The sequence below is a fragment of the Staurois parvus genome, unplaced genomic scaffold (genome assembly GCF_062004578.1).
Source record: "Staurois parvus isolate SC_StPar_1 unplaced genomic scaffold, SC_StPar_1.0 ptg000572l, whole genome shotgun sequence".
NCBI lineage: Eukaryota > Metazoa > Chordata > Amphibia > Anura > Ranidae > Staurois > Staurois parvus.
In genome coordinates this window covers 6086070-6105504 of record NW_028318368.1, presented here as the reverse complement: position 1 = coordinate 6105504, position 19435 = coordinate 6086070, and the positions used below count along the sequence as shown (strand labels likewise).

At 38.8% G+C, this 19435-nt stretch overlaps 1 protein-coding gene across 29 annotated transcripts in view; it reads left to right on the top strand.

Annotated features, from left to right (window-relative positions):
* The window catches only part of ANK2 (ankyrin 2), a 290860-nt gene that overhangs the window by 155583 nt on the left and 115842 nt on the right, over positions 1-19435 (top strand). For 12 of the 29 annotated variants that reach the window (XM_089691824.1, XM_089691829.1, XM_089691841.1 and 9 more), the window contains 3 exons: positions 6019-6091; positions 11718-11862; positions 17931-18033. In XM_089691824.1, the coding sequence (XP_089547950.1) occupies positions 6019-6091; positions 11718-11862; positions 17931-18033 (321 nt within the window). Of the gene's footprint in view, positions 1-6018; positions 6092-7706; positions 7761-11717; positions 11863-16550; positions 16563-17930; positions 18034-19435 lie in introns of all 29 variants that reach the window. The other 17 variants (XM_089691825.1, XM_089691828.1, XM_089691818.1 and 14 more) reach the window with 5 other exon arrangements.

Below are 19435 nucleotides of genomic sequence, written 5' to 3'. Positions count from 1 at the left end.
CTCTTGTCTTCCTGGACCATTCTCTTGCCTTCACCATGTTTGTAACCACACCAGTAAATGTCTAGAAGGAGCTGAGTATCACAGTCATTTTAAAGCTGCCTAATTGGTGCTTATTATGCTTGATTGCTGCTCGGTGACATCCACAGGTGTTTTCAATACCTGATGGAAAGCACCTGTATGAACCTCTGTTCTTCAGAGTGGTAGTCTTTAAGGGGTTGAATAATTGTGGCAATGAAGAAACCACATAAGAACCATTTACTACTGTATTACATAAACAATTGATGTCATTTTAGTTGCATTTGGGTAGTTACAACGTCCTTGTAGGATTTGATTCTGAATACAATTCCAAATGTACACTATAGTCCCTAAACCCCTTTACAGCATTGGGGGTTGAATAATTTTGGTCACAACTGTAGATCAGGGGTGGACTGACCATTTGGAAAATCGGGCACTGCCCGAGGGCCCGGGGTCAGTAGGGGGTCCCATGAGATGCCCCTGGTACCTTTTTCATAGGCTTTTTTGAGTTTGGGCAAGGACACAGGGGCCCCATGAGTTGTCAGTCCGCCCCTGGTATAGATATATATATATTAATGCTAACCCAGCCTATAACAGTAATATTAACCTAAAGATATACAAACTGAAGAAATTTCAGTATGTCTGGCAGTCCTAGCAAACTAGAACTCATAGAGAATGCCACCTGCTTGAGGTGACAGCAGCCACAAATAGACCCAGATGGGGCAAATTTCTTAACAATAGCTAGAATTGTTGCATTGCTCTTCCTCACCTGTGTGCAAAACCCAATCACTATTCACCTATAAATATCACCTACTGTATATAAAACCAGAGCTTGAGTAAGAGTGAAAAACAGTCTTGGGTGATGCAGCACACCAACCGGTTTTTTGTGCATGTTGCAAGAGTTTTTTTTTTTCTACAACTCACAAACCAGTAGCATTTATGCATAGCTTCATAATCTGGGTATGTTCGGATGAGTACTGCTGCCTTGTTAAAATGGGTCTAATAGAAGATGAGCATTCCATGGAAGCTGAAATGTTTTATAACACGATGCAAAGAAGTCGGCAGATTGCCAATATTCACAGCATTTTCAAAGAAGACCTTGGCATCAGCTCTGCATAATTTTATGGCTGTCAAAATCTTGGTTTGTTCCTTTACATAACTGTCTAAAATTCACTGCCAAACTAACTTTTCCAAGTTTCCTGCTTGCTTACCAGGCATGTCGTGCATTTATACAAACCACAAACTGGGGTTCTTGTGAAATCTGTACTATATGTATGCATCCCAGTCCCCACCCTCTCCTCCTCTGCACCAACTTCAGTGCTGCCCACCTGCCGGCTGTTATATCTATCTATCTTTGTCTATAAAAATCTGTCACAGATTCAGAGAAAAAAAACAAACACATTTTAACTCATCAGCAGCTCAAGAAACCCCTGCATTGTTCAAAATAATTCATGTCCAGCTTCCACACAATTGTTAGGCTGATATACAGTAAATACTTTATTGAGATTAAGGGCTAAGTTCGGCTTTTGTGAAAAATAATAAATGCACATATTTGGGCTGGAAAATGTGTGCATTTATTGTTTTCTCACACGGGAGCCTGCAAAGCATTGCACTCGTGATCAGTGGATCATGGGTGCAACGTAAGGCTCATGCAGACAAGCCCTACAACTTTCAGTCGGTACTTCTCTACAGGCTTTTATTTTGAAAGCTGCAGGGCTAGCGAATTAACTATGAGTGTGCTTATCTTCACCCTTGCAGTTTACTCAGGACAACAAGCCATCTGCCACTGTGGCAGACGGGACTTATAGTTGTCTCATTCACAAATTCCTGTCATGGGGAAAGGTGGAAAGAAGGTTGGGGGGATCAGAGCGGTGAGGAGTACTTCTACTTGAGCATGTTACACCCTAAATATGGGTGTAATGTGTAACGTGCTGCAGAAGGTGAACTTATCCTTTAAATTTTAAAGCTAAGAGTGGATGTATCATTGTCTACAAAACACAGTGCTGCAAAGGAGATGAGTACAGAGTGAATTTAGATTTTTTGCCAATTATGATTAATTTAGTTCTTTTTATTGGAAACAGTAACCCTTCAGTAATTTTTTTTCAATCCTCCCCATTACACGTTCATTCATTATCATTTATGCATATTAAATATTATATATATAGTTAATATTTGTTCTTGTTTAACTTCACAGGTTAATTCTTTAAAAAACCTATTGGCAATGATATGGGTATTCACATAGTTAAATATTCTTAGCAAGCAATAATATGAGCTTTACATCAAGTATTCACTGACCTTTGTACCTGCAGGCACTGTGGAAGAACACTAAAGTTCATTCTCTGGACTCACCACACCTAGTAGTGAATCAGCTGCTTTCCTGCCTTCAAATCTGTAATGTAAACACAGGAAGGGGAGCTGGGTGGTTTGTTGTCTTAGAGAAGGACCTAAAGGATTTCAGTGCTTCTGCTTCAAACTTTGAGGGTGACTTGCTCCACAATGCCTGCAGCACAAATAGCAGTGATAAATTATTTTAAAGCGCCTTTCTCTATCTTCTATTGAGGGACATAGTACAAAATTAGGGTTATACTGCAGCCTATCAGAAAAATAGATAGTAGGCTCATAAGAAATATATTAGCAAACAAGATTTTCTTAGTATATTTAGTATACTGGTGATCTCTGTGTGATAGTCCCTTTGTTGGTAGTGAATATCCCTTTGTGGTCCATTTACAGAGAACTCCACTATTCAGGTCAGCTCTTCTACTCCTGTCTCTGAAGACTCACTTCTTGTGAGTGGCTTGTATGCTGTGTTGAAAAATGTTTTCTTCTTATGTTCCCTAGGCCTGTGTATGTGCTACATCTTTACAGATCAGGCTGTCATTGAGCGCCTCTTTTGTGAAGTGAAATTTCTCTTTTAACTTCTGGACTTGCCTTATACTTGGCTTTTACTTTATGTAATTTGCAAGCTGGCTACGTGGAGGTATCCTCCTCTTTATTTTCTATATCAGTGAGCTGAACTTTAGTTTTGAGAGTGGAGCACCCTTCTTGTTATTCTTCTGTTTACTTGGTCACCAGGCAGGGTTACACATCCCTCCCCTAATTCCTTGATGGTGAAGCACAGAGTGGGGAGACTTTATGAGTGTGCACATGCACAGGAATGCACTCCGGAGAAAAGGCACACATGTATCAAGCCCCTTTTGTAGTGGTCATCTAGTGATTAGTGTCTCACTGCTGTGAGCGCTTCCTGTTCTTAGAATTATGTGTGCACTTAGCCAAGATTTTGCCATTGGTGTCTGCACACAAGGTTAACAGGACAGCAACTTTTGCTGTGCTTAGGTGGCCCTAGAGCAGCTTTGTAAAATGGCTTTGTTATGCCTACCCAAGTGGTAGCCAATCTTTCTGTCTTTTCATTGGAGAAAGTGTAAAAGTTCCTTTCATTCCTTGATGCCAGATTGCAGTTCCCAAATCCAGGCCTTCTTTCACTATTTCAGGTTCAGGGGGTCCTAAATGTCTTTGACAAACTAAGGGATCAAAACCTGTGAATAACCGCACCTCTGCATGCAGGTTCACCCCACCCCAGATCATTCCTGTTATCTCACAAAATGATCTTCCACTCTAATTCTGAGTCACTGGCTTTGATAACCTAACTGTTAAAACCCAGGGTCATTTCAGATTTTGAAATCTGGTCCATGGTAAAAGGTCAGAAAGCTTTTTCCTGCAGGATGTATAATGGAATCTGGAAGACTTATTTTCACTCTTGTGATTCTCTGGGGGTTTCCCCATGTGCCTTTTTGGTGGGCTGTGTTTTTTCAGCCCTCTAGATAGGGATAGAAGAACATATGGCCCATGACATCAAAGGCAAGGTGTCTTCCCTGTCTGTTTATTTCCAACGTCCTCTTACGAATCATGCGATGATTAGCACTGTTATACAAGGGTTTACATGTGTTGCTCCTCCTGTCTGTACTCCACTAGATTTTAAATCTTGCATTGTCACCGTTACAAAGACCTCCTTTTGAACCTATGTGTGACATCTCCTTGCTATTACTATGCCTTTCTTGTGGCCATTACTTCAGCCAGATTGGTTTCTGAGTTGTCAGTGTTCTTATGTTGGGAGCTGCATTTGATCTTATATAAAAACAAGGTTGTTATGAAACGAAGAACCTCCTTTACCGTAAGTGGCCTCTGCCTTACACCTTTTTAAGGATATTGTGATCCCTTCCCTAAATCTGACACTGGTTAATCCCAAGGAGATTTCTCTCCATTACTTCGATGTGGTGAAGTCCAGGATTTACCTTTCTGACACTACCTTTTTTAGGCAGATGGATTTTATTTTTGTCATCCCGGTACATCCTAAAAGAGTTTCTCCAGCTTCCATATCCACTATTTCTAAGTGAATTAGACAGGTTACTGTGCAGTTCTATGTGTTGCTTCCTTTTCCTGTTAAATTCCACTATCTTAGGACAGTGAATGTTTCTTAGACTTTTCATCACCAGGCTTGGGTGCCACAGATTTATAAGGCTATGTCCTGGTCTTCTGTACATACTTTCTCTAAGTTTTACAAAGTTGATGCTTCTGCTTCCACATATGCTATTTAATGCCCTTGGTATCCCTTTCATTTTGTTTTTTTTTCTGTTCGGCTTTGCCCGTTTTGTTGGGTGTGCCTGACATTCAGATTGGATTGCATTAGGATGTCCCTAGTGTTTAATTATCTTCAAGGTGTGCCCCTTGATAAGTGGCTTATAGAGAAAATAGGATATTTGTACTCACCAAAAAACTTTTCTGAGCTCATTGTGGGACACAGCTCCCTCTGCTGATATGTTTTCCCCTTCTCTTGTACTACTTGTCACAGCTGAGCAGGTATCAGGTGGGAGGGGTTATAGCCTCTAACAGTCTGTCTTTCCGTCTTTATGTGCCTAGTGTCTATTTCTCTTGTAGGTGGCAGTATAACACTAAGTTGCTTAATTATCATCAAACTGTGTCCCTCAGTGGACTCGAAGAAAAATATTTTATGGTGCGTAGCACAATCCTATTTTTCTGCTTGTTAAGAACATGCAAATACCTAAATTTTCATAGCATGACCCCTGATTCACTTTAACCACTTCTGCTGTGAATGATGAGGATGATTTACTCAACAGTGCCTGCAGCTACAGAGTTCAGTGAGAACTTATTAAATCTAATTTACTACATATACACAATGAAGTCATATAAATGGGTTGATGTTACATGCTTATTTGATTTATGGTTTATTAAACAACAGGTACTAAATTAGACAATGTTGCTTTTGATGTCTGTTGTATAGAGCCTCTTGCTTGTTTAATAAGCTTTCTATCAAGCAGGCAAACAATGTGGACCTGTTTATGTGAACTGATCATGTGAAAGTAGGACAAAGCAAAGTGCCTGATTATAATTTGCTTAGTGGATGCAGTGTCTCCGTTCCAACAGAAATTCAGTTATATGAGCTTATTTACTGCTTGTTAAAACCCAAATCCAGCATAATAAAAAAATAGCTAACATACAAAAAACAGCTGTTCCCCGAATAAAGTTCTTTCTGCTACTAGATGATGCACCTCCAGGTCTTCTGCAGGGAGCTCTGTTTGCAGAATTCATAATCCATTCCTTGCTGAGGATAGAACCGGACCCTTGTTGTCACTTGAATGAGACCGAAGACTGGTGTGTGTGTGTGTGTGTGATGGCTGTAAGAATATATAAATACCTGAATGTCCATATCCTGACCACAGGCCCACGTTAATATATTAAATACTCAAGAAATATATCACTTTGAATAAGTAAAAAGGTTTAACTTCTCTAACTTCTCACACAGAAAGTAATATGACAAGTCCATGAAAGAATCCTCTTTTATGATCATTGTTGAGTTTGTTTCCTCTTGTTCATTGTGTAATGCATTATGAGATGATTTGTTTTGTTACAGGATGCTGTAGAATTACAGTATAACATTGAGAACTGCATTTTATTGCCATATGTTGATGTTGGCTTTGTTTTTTGCAGACTGTGACAGAGAAACACAAGTTGAATGTTCCAGAGACAATGACTGAGGTGCTGGATGTCTCCGATGAAGAAGGTGAGTTTCAAAACACTTCTACTGTTGCCAATTTCTAAATGTTATATAAACATTCCTTTCTTGTATTTTAGCATTACTTAATAAAAATTGCCTTCTGCATGCCTCAAAAATGTCCAAACTTTTATTATAAGTATATAGGGACTGCCATTGCTGGACCATTTTTAAAAATGCTACCTGACCAGTCACAGTGCACATGCATGTCGAAGAGTGCCATACTTATTTTGTATGTGTGCGTTCTGGTTCAGTTACTGAATGCATTGAAGCAATAGCATTAACAGGACAACCAGAAAACTAGTATTTTCAAAAGGTGAGGTAAAAATTGGCAGCCTACCAATTGCTGTCATGACAGTGGTACTTTGAGGTTTGATATGGCACTGCCACTTCCCGCTAAGCATTGCCATAATTCTGAGTGGTTTGTGTTAGTAGACACAGGAGAGAGAGAGGCTAATTCAGCCATATACTCTTCCACTTGTTAGAACTCCATCTCTTTTGGGCAGAAGGTACATCCACTTTGTCAAATAACAAATCCCGCATGGGAAGGTACAGTATAGAAGAGGTGTAGAGTATATTAGAGCATATAAAATGTGGATGATCTGCATGTAGCACATGCCTTGGCTTCAAGAATACCTGGGGTAAGGATTAACTTCCAAAAGTAATAAAAAAATTATATATAAGTATCCTTTTGTGCATTTCATAAGGAAATAGCAAAAAATATTAGGACAACAATACTGGCAGTAAAGCATACACTGATGCATTAAGTAGTAGCTTGCTATAAAGAGGATTAATATTAGATACTGTAGACTAACATTTGATTCAGCTTCATGATCAAGTAGGTGGTATGATGACTGTTAATGTTGTTCCAGGAAGAATGATCAGTAAGTGGATGATGCAAAACGTAGTTGCGTCAATAAAGGCAGGAATAATATTTGGAGTGGAAAAATCAGAGAGAAAAAACTGAAGTCCCTTAACAGCTTCATACTTGTGTATGCTTTTTTTGGATGCATTACTTGCATTAAAAAAAAATGTTATTGGCCTGTAAGCATCTCAACCGTCCTGTAAAATTATACTGTATTTTGTATTTATTGTGCACAATAACCATGGCCAAGCTATACTAAAGTGTTAAAAAAGCTTCTGGAAATGGTTAGTTTTGGAATTTTTTTAAAAATAGATACCCAGCATCCAAGTCTCATGTACATGTACATTTACATGTAAATTATTCACTGGAGGGACCCTTTTATAACATGCAGGGGTATTAAAAGTTCTGGTAATTGCTATTATTTCCCAGTGAATGACAATATTGTATTAGTCCACAGGTTTGCAGGTCCTAATCATAAGTAACTAACGTGCTTCTCCTAAAACTATGGGATCTATGACATTATGCAAAGTTGTTTCACCGTATTTGTATAGTTGTAAGTGGAAAGAACTGGGAAAGGTACATGTTTGGCACATTTTCATTATCTAGTTTATTTTCTTCTTCTACATTATTTCTACGTTATTTCTGCATTCACATTTCCTCAGCAACTTAGAGTATCTATTACGAGATACCCTGCAGGGTCTCTTATTATCTCTATAAATCTCCTTCACTTGTTTTACTTCTAAAATGTGCTCTGTGCAGCTTTTAAATTATTTGCTGATGAGCTCTTTTCTGATGAAGACCTTAGTGAGCAAGGTATTGGTATATGCAGGATATGGAGGAATGCTGTGGATATTGCTTTGTTTTGTGGTGATTTTGACCATTGACAATTTCTAATATTACATTCTCAATATAACATATGCAGGAGAGTAAAACCACTGAACTGCTAACAATGGCAATGTGTGTAGTGGTGCTTAAAAGAACTACTTATAAAAAGCATGCTGTGTAATAAACCTAGCATTTTGAAGTGTAATACCTCAGTTCACTGCCCCATATTTGTAATAGCTATATTTATTTATTCATAGGTGTGGGTACATAGATTGTTGCCGTCTGTTATGTAAAGTGGTAAAGGAGCTCACTTAGCAGTTTACCATTGGCATTTAACAACATCAATTTACAGCCCTGGCCAAAAGTTTTGAGAATGATACAAATATTAATTTTCCAAAGTCTGCTGCTTCAGTGTTTTTTTATCTTTTTGTCAGACGTTACTATGGTATACTGAAGTATAATTACAAGCATTTCATAAGTGTCAAAGGCTTTTATTGACAGTATTTGCAGAGTCAACATTTGCAGGGTTGACCCTTCTTTATTACAGCCTCTGCAATTCGCCCTGACATGCTGTCAGCCAACTTCTGGGCCACATCCTGACTGATGGCAGCCCATTCTTGCATAATCAATGCTTGGAGTTTGTCAGGGTTTGTGGGGTTTTTTTTTGTTTACCCGCCTCTTGAAGATTGACCACATGTTCTCAATGGGATTAAGGTCTGGTGGAGTTACCTGGCTATTGACCCAAAATTACAATGTTTTGTTTCCCAAGCCACTTATGCCTTATGGCAAGGTTCTGCATTATGCTGGAAAAGGCATTGTTTGCACCAAACTGTTTTTGGATGTTTTTGTACCATTCTCTATTCATGGCTGTGTTCTGCAAAATTGTACACTCCCTTGACTGAGAAGCAACCCCACACATGAATGGTCTCAGGATGTTTTACTGTTGGCATAATGCCGGACTGATGGTAGTGTTCACCTTTTCTTCTCCGGACAAGGATTTTTCTGGATGCCCCAAACAATTAGAAAGGGGATTCATCAGAGAAAATGACTTTACCCCAGTCTTCAGCAGTCCAATCCCTGTACCTTTTGCAGAATATTAGTCTGTCCCTGATGTTTTTCCTAGAGAGAAGTGGCTTCTTTGCTGACACCAGGCCATCCTCCAAAAGTCTTCACCCCACTGTGAGTTTTAAATGCAGAGGGTGTTTTAAACTTCTATTTCCAGATTTTTCCAAAAAGGAAAAAATGTTTTGTGACCTATAGAATCTTATTTTATATCGCCACTCTATCCCAGGCACTAGGGATGCTGAGGAACACATTACCTGTAGATATAGGGCACTGGTGCTAAGAAAACAGTAGGAGAAGGAGTGAGGAGAAAAGAAAATAGTGAAGTGAATGATGGGATGAAGGGATGAAGTTGGGTAAGAATGGAGGGGTAAAGGAGAGGGCACAGGGGTATGGGGATGGGGGGGGGGGGGGGGGGGGGTTGGAAGTCCCTTTTTGTTAAGCAAAACAAAAAAATTTATGTAAGTCAAGCAGTGTTCTGAGAATGACAGAAACACAGTGCAGACACATTTGCTGGTAGCTTTTTACCTAGAAGCTTTACTTCTAGCATGTGGAAAACAAAGGCTAGTTCTGCTGTTTCATCTACTGCAGTAATGTAGCTCAGTATGTTACTTTTTTACAATTCCATACTTGACACCTGAGTCTGATCAGTTCCTATCCTTGTTTCGGCCCTTTTTCCCCCTGGAACAATCATATTGCTTTGCTGCTGCAAAGCAATATGACAAACCTTCTGTTTACTTAACTGTATTAGATTAGATTCGTCAGTTAAGAAAAAAGAGAACAGTATAGATTTGTCCTAAACATATAGATAATTTAAGGTTCCTTCCTTCCTATACACTTGGAACTCAAGTAGTTATGAGTGGCTAATTATGATTGTCTAATGGTAATGCATGAAAGCAACACCTTACTATAGTGCATGGTTACCAAAATACTAATTTAACCATATATGAGTTTGTATAATTAGTGATCTATCATAGAACACCAAAATGATCTGTCTTCAACTGCAAGGTACTGTAGACCATTGTTCTTTGTATCATTTATTAAATAACTCCAGTAGATTAGTGCTTACACTGAGAAATGAATATAGAGTGCATTTCCTTCCTGCTCTTTGCTATTAAAAATGTTTGCCCTGTTTTGGCCTTGATTTTTAGATCGGTGTTCACAATAGCATGTTGCTGTGATGCAGCATGCATGCGTAGGTTTGTTGCAGTGCCATTCATTTTGAGTGGAACCCCAATGTGCCAATAGAGCACAATGAGTGCACAGCAGTGTACCACAACTCACAATGCAGTTTATCCCTTATTTTATGTGTTGAGGTGCATTACAGTTCAATAATTTTAAATGGCCTGTCCAAGGCAGTGCCTTGCAAAGCACATCAATGCAGGAAAATGTATGGGGATTGTAATAAGGTGGGAATAGTAGGAGATAAAGAAAAGTTTTAGTGAGCAAAATATATGCGTTGCCAGTCTGTCTGCGGCTTCATTATGTTCTTAGTGACCTGGAACTAGAATGCAGATTAAAAATGTCTGAGGTCTTAACTCCTAATCTGCATACTTATTCCAGGTCTTGCTTCGTAAAGTATTACAGCCATTTTATCAGCATTGCAGCCAGGCAAGTAGCATTTTCAGAAGGCAAAGTCAGCAATTGTAGCTTCTCAGTACATGTTTCTCTGCAACCCAACAGCAATGAATAATATGTGCAAAAGTTGTGTATGAAGTAGAAAACATATGACTGCCTTGCCTGGGTACATTATCTCCTGCCCAATTTTTGAACAAAGTGGGGAAAGAATAGAACCTTTTTTTAAAAAAAATGTATTTGTAGAGTGCAACCCAGTTTAATAGATTTTCGCCTAACTTCCTGTTGGAACAAGAAGTGATAGGAAATATCTCCAGTAGGACTACAACAAAACACATTTTCCAGTGAATTAGCGAAGAGTTAGAATCAGGTTACTATTACTATCTGCTATCCAATTCCAATTTTGTTTTCACTGCTGTCACAGGAATAAGAAATTTGGTGAAATCTCCCAATGGGATAGGTATAAAAAATACTTGACAGCATTATTTGTTCCTTCCAAGCCTTTACAAAAATTAAGCAAAAAATTGTGGGCAAGCCTTCTGTAGTTATTTAAAGAAGAACTCCGGGATAGGCAAAATGATGATCCATTAAAACACCCCCTACACAAACTACAAAACAGTTAATACCATTTTGAAAATCCCTACCATTTAGGAGAAAATTGGCATTGCATTTTCATGACCTTATCTCTCTAATTCAAAAAGATAACATCATCTTCTCTGAGGTGTAACATCAGAGATTACATCATATCCTCTGCTCTCTCTTTCTGCAGTAAAGGAAACTACAGTTCCCATCAACAAAAGGGAATTGTAGTGAATGTGAGTGGGTACACTAGGCCTGTACATATTGAATGTGTCTGAGAGTCTCGGTCCACCCACCACTGTAAGTGGAGCTGAATTACATCACTGCTTCCTGGAGAAAGAACTACAGAAGGGATGTGCCATGACCAGTGGCTGGGGGAATAGAAGGCATAGCAGCCACCGGTCTTACAAACATGAAACCAAAATAGAATTAACTGTTTGATTTGAAAATAAATAGGCTATTTCAGAGCTACTATTGAGTGAACCAAAAGAAGGATGACATAATCAGCAACAAGGACATGTAAAGACGTTTTTGCCTGGAGTTCTGTTTTAAATATATTGTTTTTTTCTATACGCAATCAAATAAAGCATATGGCCATGCAATGATACAATATTCTAATATTTTGCACTGATCATTTTCAGATCTATGATATATGGTGATGGGTGTAACATGTAATAATAGCAACTATTTATTGTTAAGTATTAAGTTTTGTATTTGATTTTTTACAAGGAGATGATACAATGACCGGCGATGGTGGGGAGTACCTGCGGCCAGAAGACTTAAAAGAACTAGGAGATGACTCTCTGCCAAGCAGCCAGTATTTGGATGGTATGACCTATTTGAGGTACAGCTTGGAGGGTGGACGCTCAGACAGGTATGTAGGAATAACCATTGTGTTTAATACATACAAAATAGAGTTAATGGTATGAGTTATACTGTTTAATGAGCTTGGACTATACCAATGTACTCTTTAGCTGTGAAAACAGAGAAAATGGAAGCAGATGAAACAGAAATTTTAATCAAAATCGCAGAAAGAATGTGGCTCCCTGTGCCAGGTGTCATTTAACAAAAATAAAACTTCATTAACTCCAGCCTTGAATTCCCATAACAAAGGCTGACAGAAGAGCCTAGCTCCAAAACTGGAAGTACTACTACCTCATAACCTGCATGTTTTAGAAATCATAAAACTGTGGAAGCTGACTGGTTTCTATGCAGAGCTGCACCAGATTTTGCACTCTCCAATTTTAGTAAATCAACTCCAGTGTGTCACTCATCTGCACATAGATCACAAAAAAACTGGAAAAAACTAAATAACTGCAGTGCCTCCCAATGACTGTATGCTTATGCAACAGACATAGCTTGTAGTTTATCACACTGGGCATAACTCATTAAGCAATATTTTATCGCATCCGAGTATGCGGCAAAATAACGCACAGCGTTAAAAAAAAAAAATGTATGATTCACAAAGAAACACTCCTTAAAATCTCACGTGTTATATTTCCGAATTATGCTGGTATGACATAGCGTCTCTGGGTTGAGGGCTCAAGGTACCCTGGGGGGTTGATTTACTAAAGGCTAATAGACCATGCACTGCAAGTGCACTGAAAGTGCAGTTGCTCTAAATCTGAGGGGAACATGCAAGAAAAAAAAAAGAAGCATTTCTGCTTGCACATGATTGGATCAAAGAAATCAACAGAGCTTCATTTCATAGCTTCCCCTCGGATATAAAGCAACTGCACTTGCAGTGCACAGCATATTTACCTTTAGTAAATCAACCCCTATAAGTTTTTATACAGCTTCATAATTAGTGCCTTGGATATCCGGAACTTCTGCAGGGTATCAGCATCCATGTATTTATACTGTACAGCAATGTTCACTCCTTAAAGCATCTTTCCTTTAAACTCTAGACCACTCTAGATCTTCTTCTCCTCCTCTTCTGCATTACTTTAAATTCCAGAAGACTAGATTCAAAGGGTTCCATCTTCTGTGCTATGCAGTCTGCCAGCCTTTATTGACAACGTCTGAGTGGAATCTACAGTTGTGACCAAAATTATTCAACCCCCAATGCTGTAAAGGGGTTTAGGGACTATAGTGTACATTTGGAATTGTATTCAGAATCAAATCCTACAAGGACGTTGTAACTACCCAAATGCAACTAAAATGACATCAATTGTTTATGTAATACAGTAGTAAATGGTTCTTATGTGGTTTCTTCATTGCCACAATTATTCAACCCCTTAAAGACTACCACTCTGAAGAACAGAGGTTCATACAGGTGCTTTCCATCAGGTATTGAAAACACCTGTGGATGTCACCGAGCAGCAATCAAGCATAATAAGCACCAATTAGGCAGCTTTAAAATGACTGTGATACTCAGCTCCTTCTAGACATTTACTGGTGTGGTTACAAACATGGTGAAGGCAAGAGAATGGTCCAGGAAGACAAGAGAAGAGGTGATTTCTCTTCACAGGAAGGGCAATGGCTATAAGAAGATTGCAAAGATGTTAAACATACCAAGAGACACCTTAGGAAGCATCATTCGCAAATTCAAGGCAAAGGGCACTGTTGAAACGCTACCTGGTCGTGGCAGAAAGAAGATGCTGACTTCGACTGCTGTGCGCTACCTGAAGCGTAGAGTGGAGAGAAGTCCCCGTGTGACTGCTGAGGAACTGAGAAAAGATTTGTCAGATGTGGGTACAGAAGTTTCAGCCCAGACAATAAGACGCACACTGCGTAATGAAGGCCTCCGTGCCAGAACTCCCAGGCGTACCCCCTTGCTGTCTCCAAAGAATAAGAAGAGTCGACTGCAGTATGCCAAAAGCCATGTGGACAAACCACAAAAGTTGTGGGATAGTGTTCTGTGGACTGATGAAACAAAATTAGAACTGTTTGGGCCCATGGATCAACGCTATGTTTGGAGGAGGAAGAACAAGGCCTATGATGAAAAGAACACCTTGCCTACTGTGAAGCATGGTGGAGGGTCAATCATGCTTTGGGGCTGTTTTGCTTCTGCAGGTACAGGGAAGCTTCAGCGTGTGCAAGGTACCATGAATTCTCTTCAGTACCAGGAGATATTGGATGGAAACGTGATGCAGTCCGTCACACACCTGAGGCTTGGGAGACGTTGGACCTTTCAACAGGACAATGATCCCAAGCATACCTCCAAGTCCACTAGAGCATGGTTGCAGAGGAAAGGCTGGAACATTTTGGAGTGGCCATCGCAGTCACCAGACTTAAATCCGATTGAGAACCTCTGGTGGGACTTAAAGAAAGCAGTTGCAGTGCGCAAGCCTAAGAATGTGACTGAACTGGAGGCCTTTGCCCATGAAGAATGGGCGAAGATACCCGTAGATCGCTGCAAGACACTTGTGTCAAGCTATGCTTCACGTTTAAAAGCTGTTATAACTGTAAAAGGATGCTGTACTAAGTACTAAGATTGAATGTCACTTGGGGGTTGAATAAAACTGATAATGCTGTGAGCACAGAAAAGACATTTGTGGTTATTTCATTATAACTGTTATGTTATATTTGTCTGACCTACAAGTGCCTCTTTAATGTAAATGTAAGCAAGATGACTGAATGATCAAAAGCAATGTCAAACTGGCCAAAACACTCAATTTCAGTGGGGGTTGAATAATTTTGGTCACAACTGTAGCTGCCACCTGCTCCAGCTCTTTAAACCAATCACTGACCTCTTACCCTGGGTCTGACCATTGCCATACTTATTGCATAGTTATCGCATGGTTGGACCACTGCTTAATTACCGCATGCATTTATTTATTTCCTTCTCTGAATAGACTTTAAGGCCTTTTATGCAATATTATCAAGCATTTTTAGTGTGTGCGCTAAATACCGCATACAAGCAATAGTGAATTCACATTTTCATTATCGCATGCATTAAGAGGTCACGTGACTGTCATAACGAATGTGATAACCTTTAGTGAATTGTGCCCTATATATAGATGGGTATCCTATTTGTAAACTTTGTAGTGTGTAAAGTTTTCTTACATAACACATTTTTGTTGTGTAAGGAAGAAATATCCTTTTTAAAAGCCAGTATAATTATGTGACAGCAGTGTCATAACTGAGCTTCTGTTGGATCTTACATTTATCTGTGGGTGATGGATATCTGATTCCAGTGTATAATGTATTTTTTTTTAACCTCTCTGTAATTAGCTTTAGTCCTCATGCACACTGGACAATTTTACAGCTGCTGCTTTTGGCATTTTTTCTACAGCCAGTAAACTCCCCAGCATGTTATCCTATGTGCCCATGCACAAATAAGCTTTAATTAGCGTTTTATGCCAGGGGCATTTTATGGCTGGAAAAAAACCTAGAACTACTGGGTTTCTAGAGGAGTTTTTTAGCTGCAAAAACACTCTAACGCTGGTAAATGCGGAAAAACATGGTAAAACAATATAAACGCGGCAAACCGGCATTTTGCTAATGCAAAAATGTTAAAAAACATTGACAAGTTTGTGTTTTTAACACAACTTTGCACAGCAAATGCTACCAGCATTATTAAAACGCCCAGTGTACATGGAGCCTTATGGTTTGCTAAACTGCTGTTTTAAATTCAGAGTCAATAATTACAGCTTATCTTAACACTGGAGACAAAGCTGAGCAAAAAAAAAACTGTAAAAAATATAGAAAGGGAAAACCTAACATACAATAACAGTAAACCTAGCACTAGTAGCATGATTTCAAAGCCGCTAGTTAGTGCGATTTCATGTGCAGTTTTCCTGACATCTGTGTGACTTCATGCACAGATGTCTATGCAAGTCACACATGAAATCCTCAAAAATAGTGCAGGAAACTTTTTTCAAAATTGGTGCCACATTGAAAAGTCGGAGTTGCATCGATTTGAATGGTCCCATAGGCACAAATAGGGTGTGACTTGTCATGTGATTTTGAACTGTCAAATTGCATGACACGTCGCACCGGTGTGAACCAGCTCAGGGTGTAAAGCTCCTTCTGTGCCCACAATACTGGATTAGAGTAAACTTGTTGTCCCATCTACAGTGTATAGGACCATACATTATGACTGTACATGGACAGCATCAGCTGACTACCACTCATATCTAGCATCCTCGTAACCAATGAATGTAAAGAAACATAGAGAATCCCAACCTCATCATAGGTATAGAGTTATGATTTTGTATCCAGACCTTAATATAAAAAAAACTTTTTAGTTAAGAAAAATAAAAGTCTATGAAATTCGTAGCTTGAAAATGTAATCTTTTTGTTATGGTGAATGTGTGATATTGTACAAAGCAACCCACAGCCTACCGTTACAAATCCTTGAAGTATTTATACAAAGTAGGAAGAGTGTTCATCAATTTGGAATAGTAAAAACAATCCTTTTCACTAACATCACCAGCATATCCATTTTACTGAAGTAAATGGTTCATTTTAACTACTCAACTATTTTTTTTTTAATGATTTATGCTCTACTTGTTTTTCTCTGACTAATGCAACAGTTACCCTTTATTTCTTAACAGTTTTTCTGTCATTATTCCCTTTGTTTTTCTTCCTTCCATTTATTTGGATTTAATCCCACAGTACTATGCCTAGGTAGGTATGACATTGCATGAGATGACTGTGTCCCCTAGGTTCACCCTGTACCTCCCAGCATATAGTATATGTTCTTCCATAAAAATGCTTATTGTGACCTTCGCAGCACTACCTCTATGTTGTGTGTTAATATTAAGTCAATGGGCTGCATATTGAGCGTTCAGTCTTCAGTGACCCACATATACACTAAGGATGTTATACTGAATCATTAGCTTAGTGAATACTATGATCAGTAAAAATTCTCTAGTTCTGTAGTAAATCAACACCATCAAGTAGTACCATCAGGACATGTAAACTTCAACACAACCTCTATCACAACTGAAGCCACAAAGCATTGAACAGGAAGTTTTAATATGGTAGTCATTTTATCTCTTCATTACAGTTATTAAGTTTTTTGGGTAGTCATTTATGCCATAGGGATAGTACCTGCATTGTCTTATCCTGCTGCACATAGCCAGTATAAATTTGTATTTTAATCCTTATACTTGTTAGTTGTTTCCTATAATATAATGATTTTATAAAACAGATAAAAATTAAAGCCCATTTATTTAGTAAAGATTTCTTTTTTCTGGGTCAGTGAAACTTTGTTGATTTTAAGCACCCAAGCAACTTTGCTGAAACACACACATACAGAAAATAATCCTTCATTTTGACTTCCTCTTTGAACAAACACAGGCCACCGCTTTAGTAAACTACCCCTATTTTTTCAGGGATTCCTGGGTTTGGGGTACTCTAACTTTATATGGAAGAAATTCAGGTTTAAATTTTTATTACATAATTCCAAAACAAGTTTGGTTGACCAAGCTCTCATTTACCTAGGTGATTTTGTATTTTTATAGCTGTGGCTTTTATTAAAATGTTTAATTCACTGTTCCTTGTAACATTCTTAATGTTGTCTGTTTTTGTAGTTGTGAAATCTGTACCCAGCTTTTGTGTGATGCTTTCTATGCTTTATTTGTGTCTTTGGCATCAGCATCATGTAAGTGACTTTAAAAGAGCATGAAGCTGATTCGGTGTTAGTGCAGTTTGTATCTTCCAGGGGATGTTCTGCATGCCATTATACATGCAGTTACACTAAAGTTACTCTTTGTGTACACATTTATCCAGAGGTTAATGAGTTAAGAATGCCATTCTCTAATATTAGACCACATGCTATATTAAGGTTCCTGTTTTATGACTTTACTATTTTACCCATATTAAACTGTTTTATGTTTATTGCATTTAAATGTGGTCTTTTGAGACTTTATAGTCTCCCCTGGAAGCTGCATAGATGCTAATTGCTAATGGTTTCATTCTCTGGCTTGTCCTTCCATCCCACCTTCCCAAACCCAACACTACTGCTGATGTGTATATGTGTGAACCGACCAGCCTGCGATCCTTCAGTTCAGACAGGTCCCACACGATGAGCCATTCCGCATACCTCAGAGGCAGTGCCATGATAGATGATACTGTTATCATACCCCAGGAGCAGGTGGGTACATTTACTGCTTTTATAATTTTTTTTGCATTGCTCATATAATAAGTAATATGTTTTGAAATTATAAATGAAGAATGGTGATTTTAATTAAGTATATGCTTGTTGTAATGTATTTGAAATCACTATCACATTTTACAGACCTGCCTTCTTTACTATTTAAAGTGGTTGTAAAGCTCATTTATGGAATATGAGCAAAGCACAAATATCTGTAGTGTATACTTGTCTCTCTGCAAAGCTCTAAGTGTAATTTCTCTCTGGTGCTTCACTCTTCTGTTATCAGCACAAGTCACTTCTGATAAGTTTTCCCCACATACAAGATAAATTTGTGTCTGGGAGGAGGGAGGAGGGGGCTCAGCAAAGAGCTTATCTATTCACAACATAGCCCCTGTGTGTTATATGTGTGTGTGGGGGGGAGGGTCCCTTTCTTCCAATCAGCTAACACAGAGCTCAAACTGCAGCTTCCTGCCCCCACCTCTGTGATGCTGACCTAAAATTTTACCTAAAATCAGAACTTTTGAAGGTATGTAAGAGAAAACTGCAGATAAACAAGTAACACTTATGTAGGAGAATTTGTTTCATCTCTGTGTATCACCTGGCCAGTCACTTCACTAGGTTTATGTGAGGGTTTGCCACTTACTTTCTTACTTTAAATTCTCACTTTCATTTGTATTAATGCGTTCTTCTCACTAGGGGACAAAATAAATGTAGTACTTTGTCCCACCTTCCTATGTGCTGTCTAAAGCTAGCTGTGAGGTTGAGACAGGGTGACCCTCCTCTCTCCACTGCTGTCCGACAATACAGCTAGCAAGGAGACAGCTGGTTTGACAAACAGCACTTTTCTCTGTCTCCAAACACTTTCCCGCTTGCCTGGATCATTTTAGCTGACAAGCCCCCCATTTCTTGTGAGACATTTGTATAGGCAAAAATCCCATCAGTCACAGCAGCCACCTCCTTGCTAGTTTGGTGACCATGGAAGGAGGAAAGACACACTGTCTGACCTCACAGCTAGCACTTAGGATAATGAGACAAGGTACTGCACTTACTTTGTCCCCGGGGAACAGATCACATTAGTAAAAACTGAAGTTAGGTTTCTTCTTTAACATAAACCTGTATTAAGTGAAATACATCTGCAAATTGGGTGGGGAGTAGCACCAGATCTGAAAAAGTTTCCATTGTTTGATATTGTAGCTTTCAAACATAAGTGTGGTTATTAGGCCTTTTCTTAAGTGACAACTGCACCTTTGATTTAAAATCAATATTTTAATGGATTTAGCATAATTCTGTTGCTAAAATCAGCCTAAATAGTGGCTGCTGACAATGTAAGTAACTGACCATACATGCTCCTTTGGGGGAGTGTACAGGAAGTACTATCCTGTACTCTACATCATTCAATGCA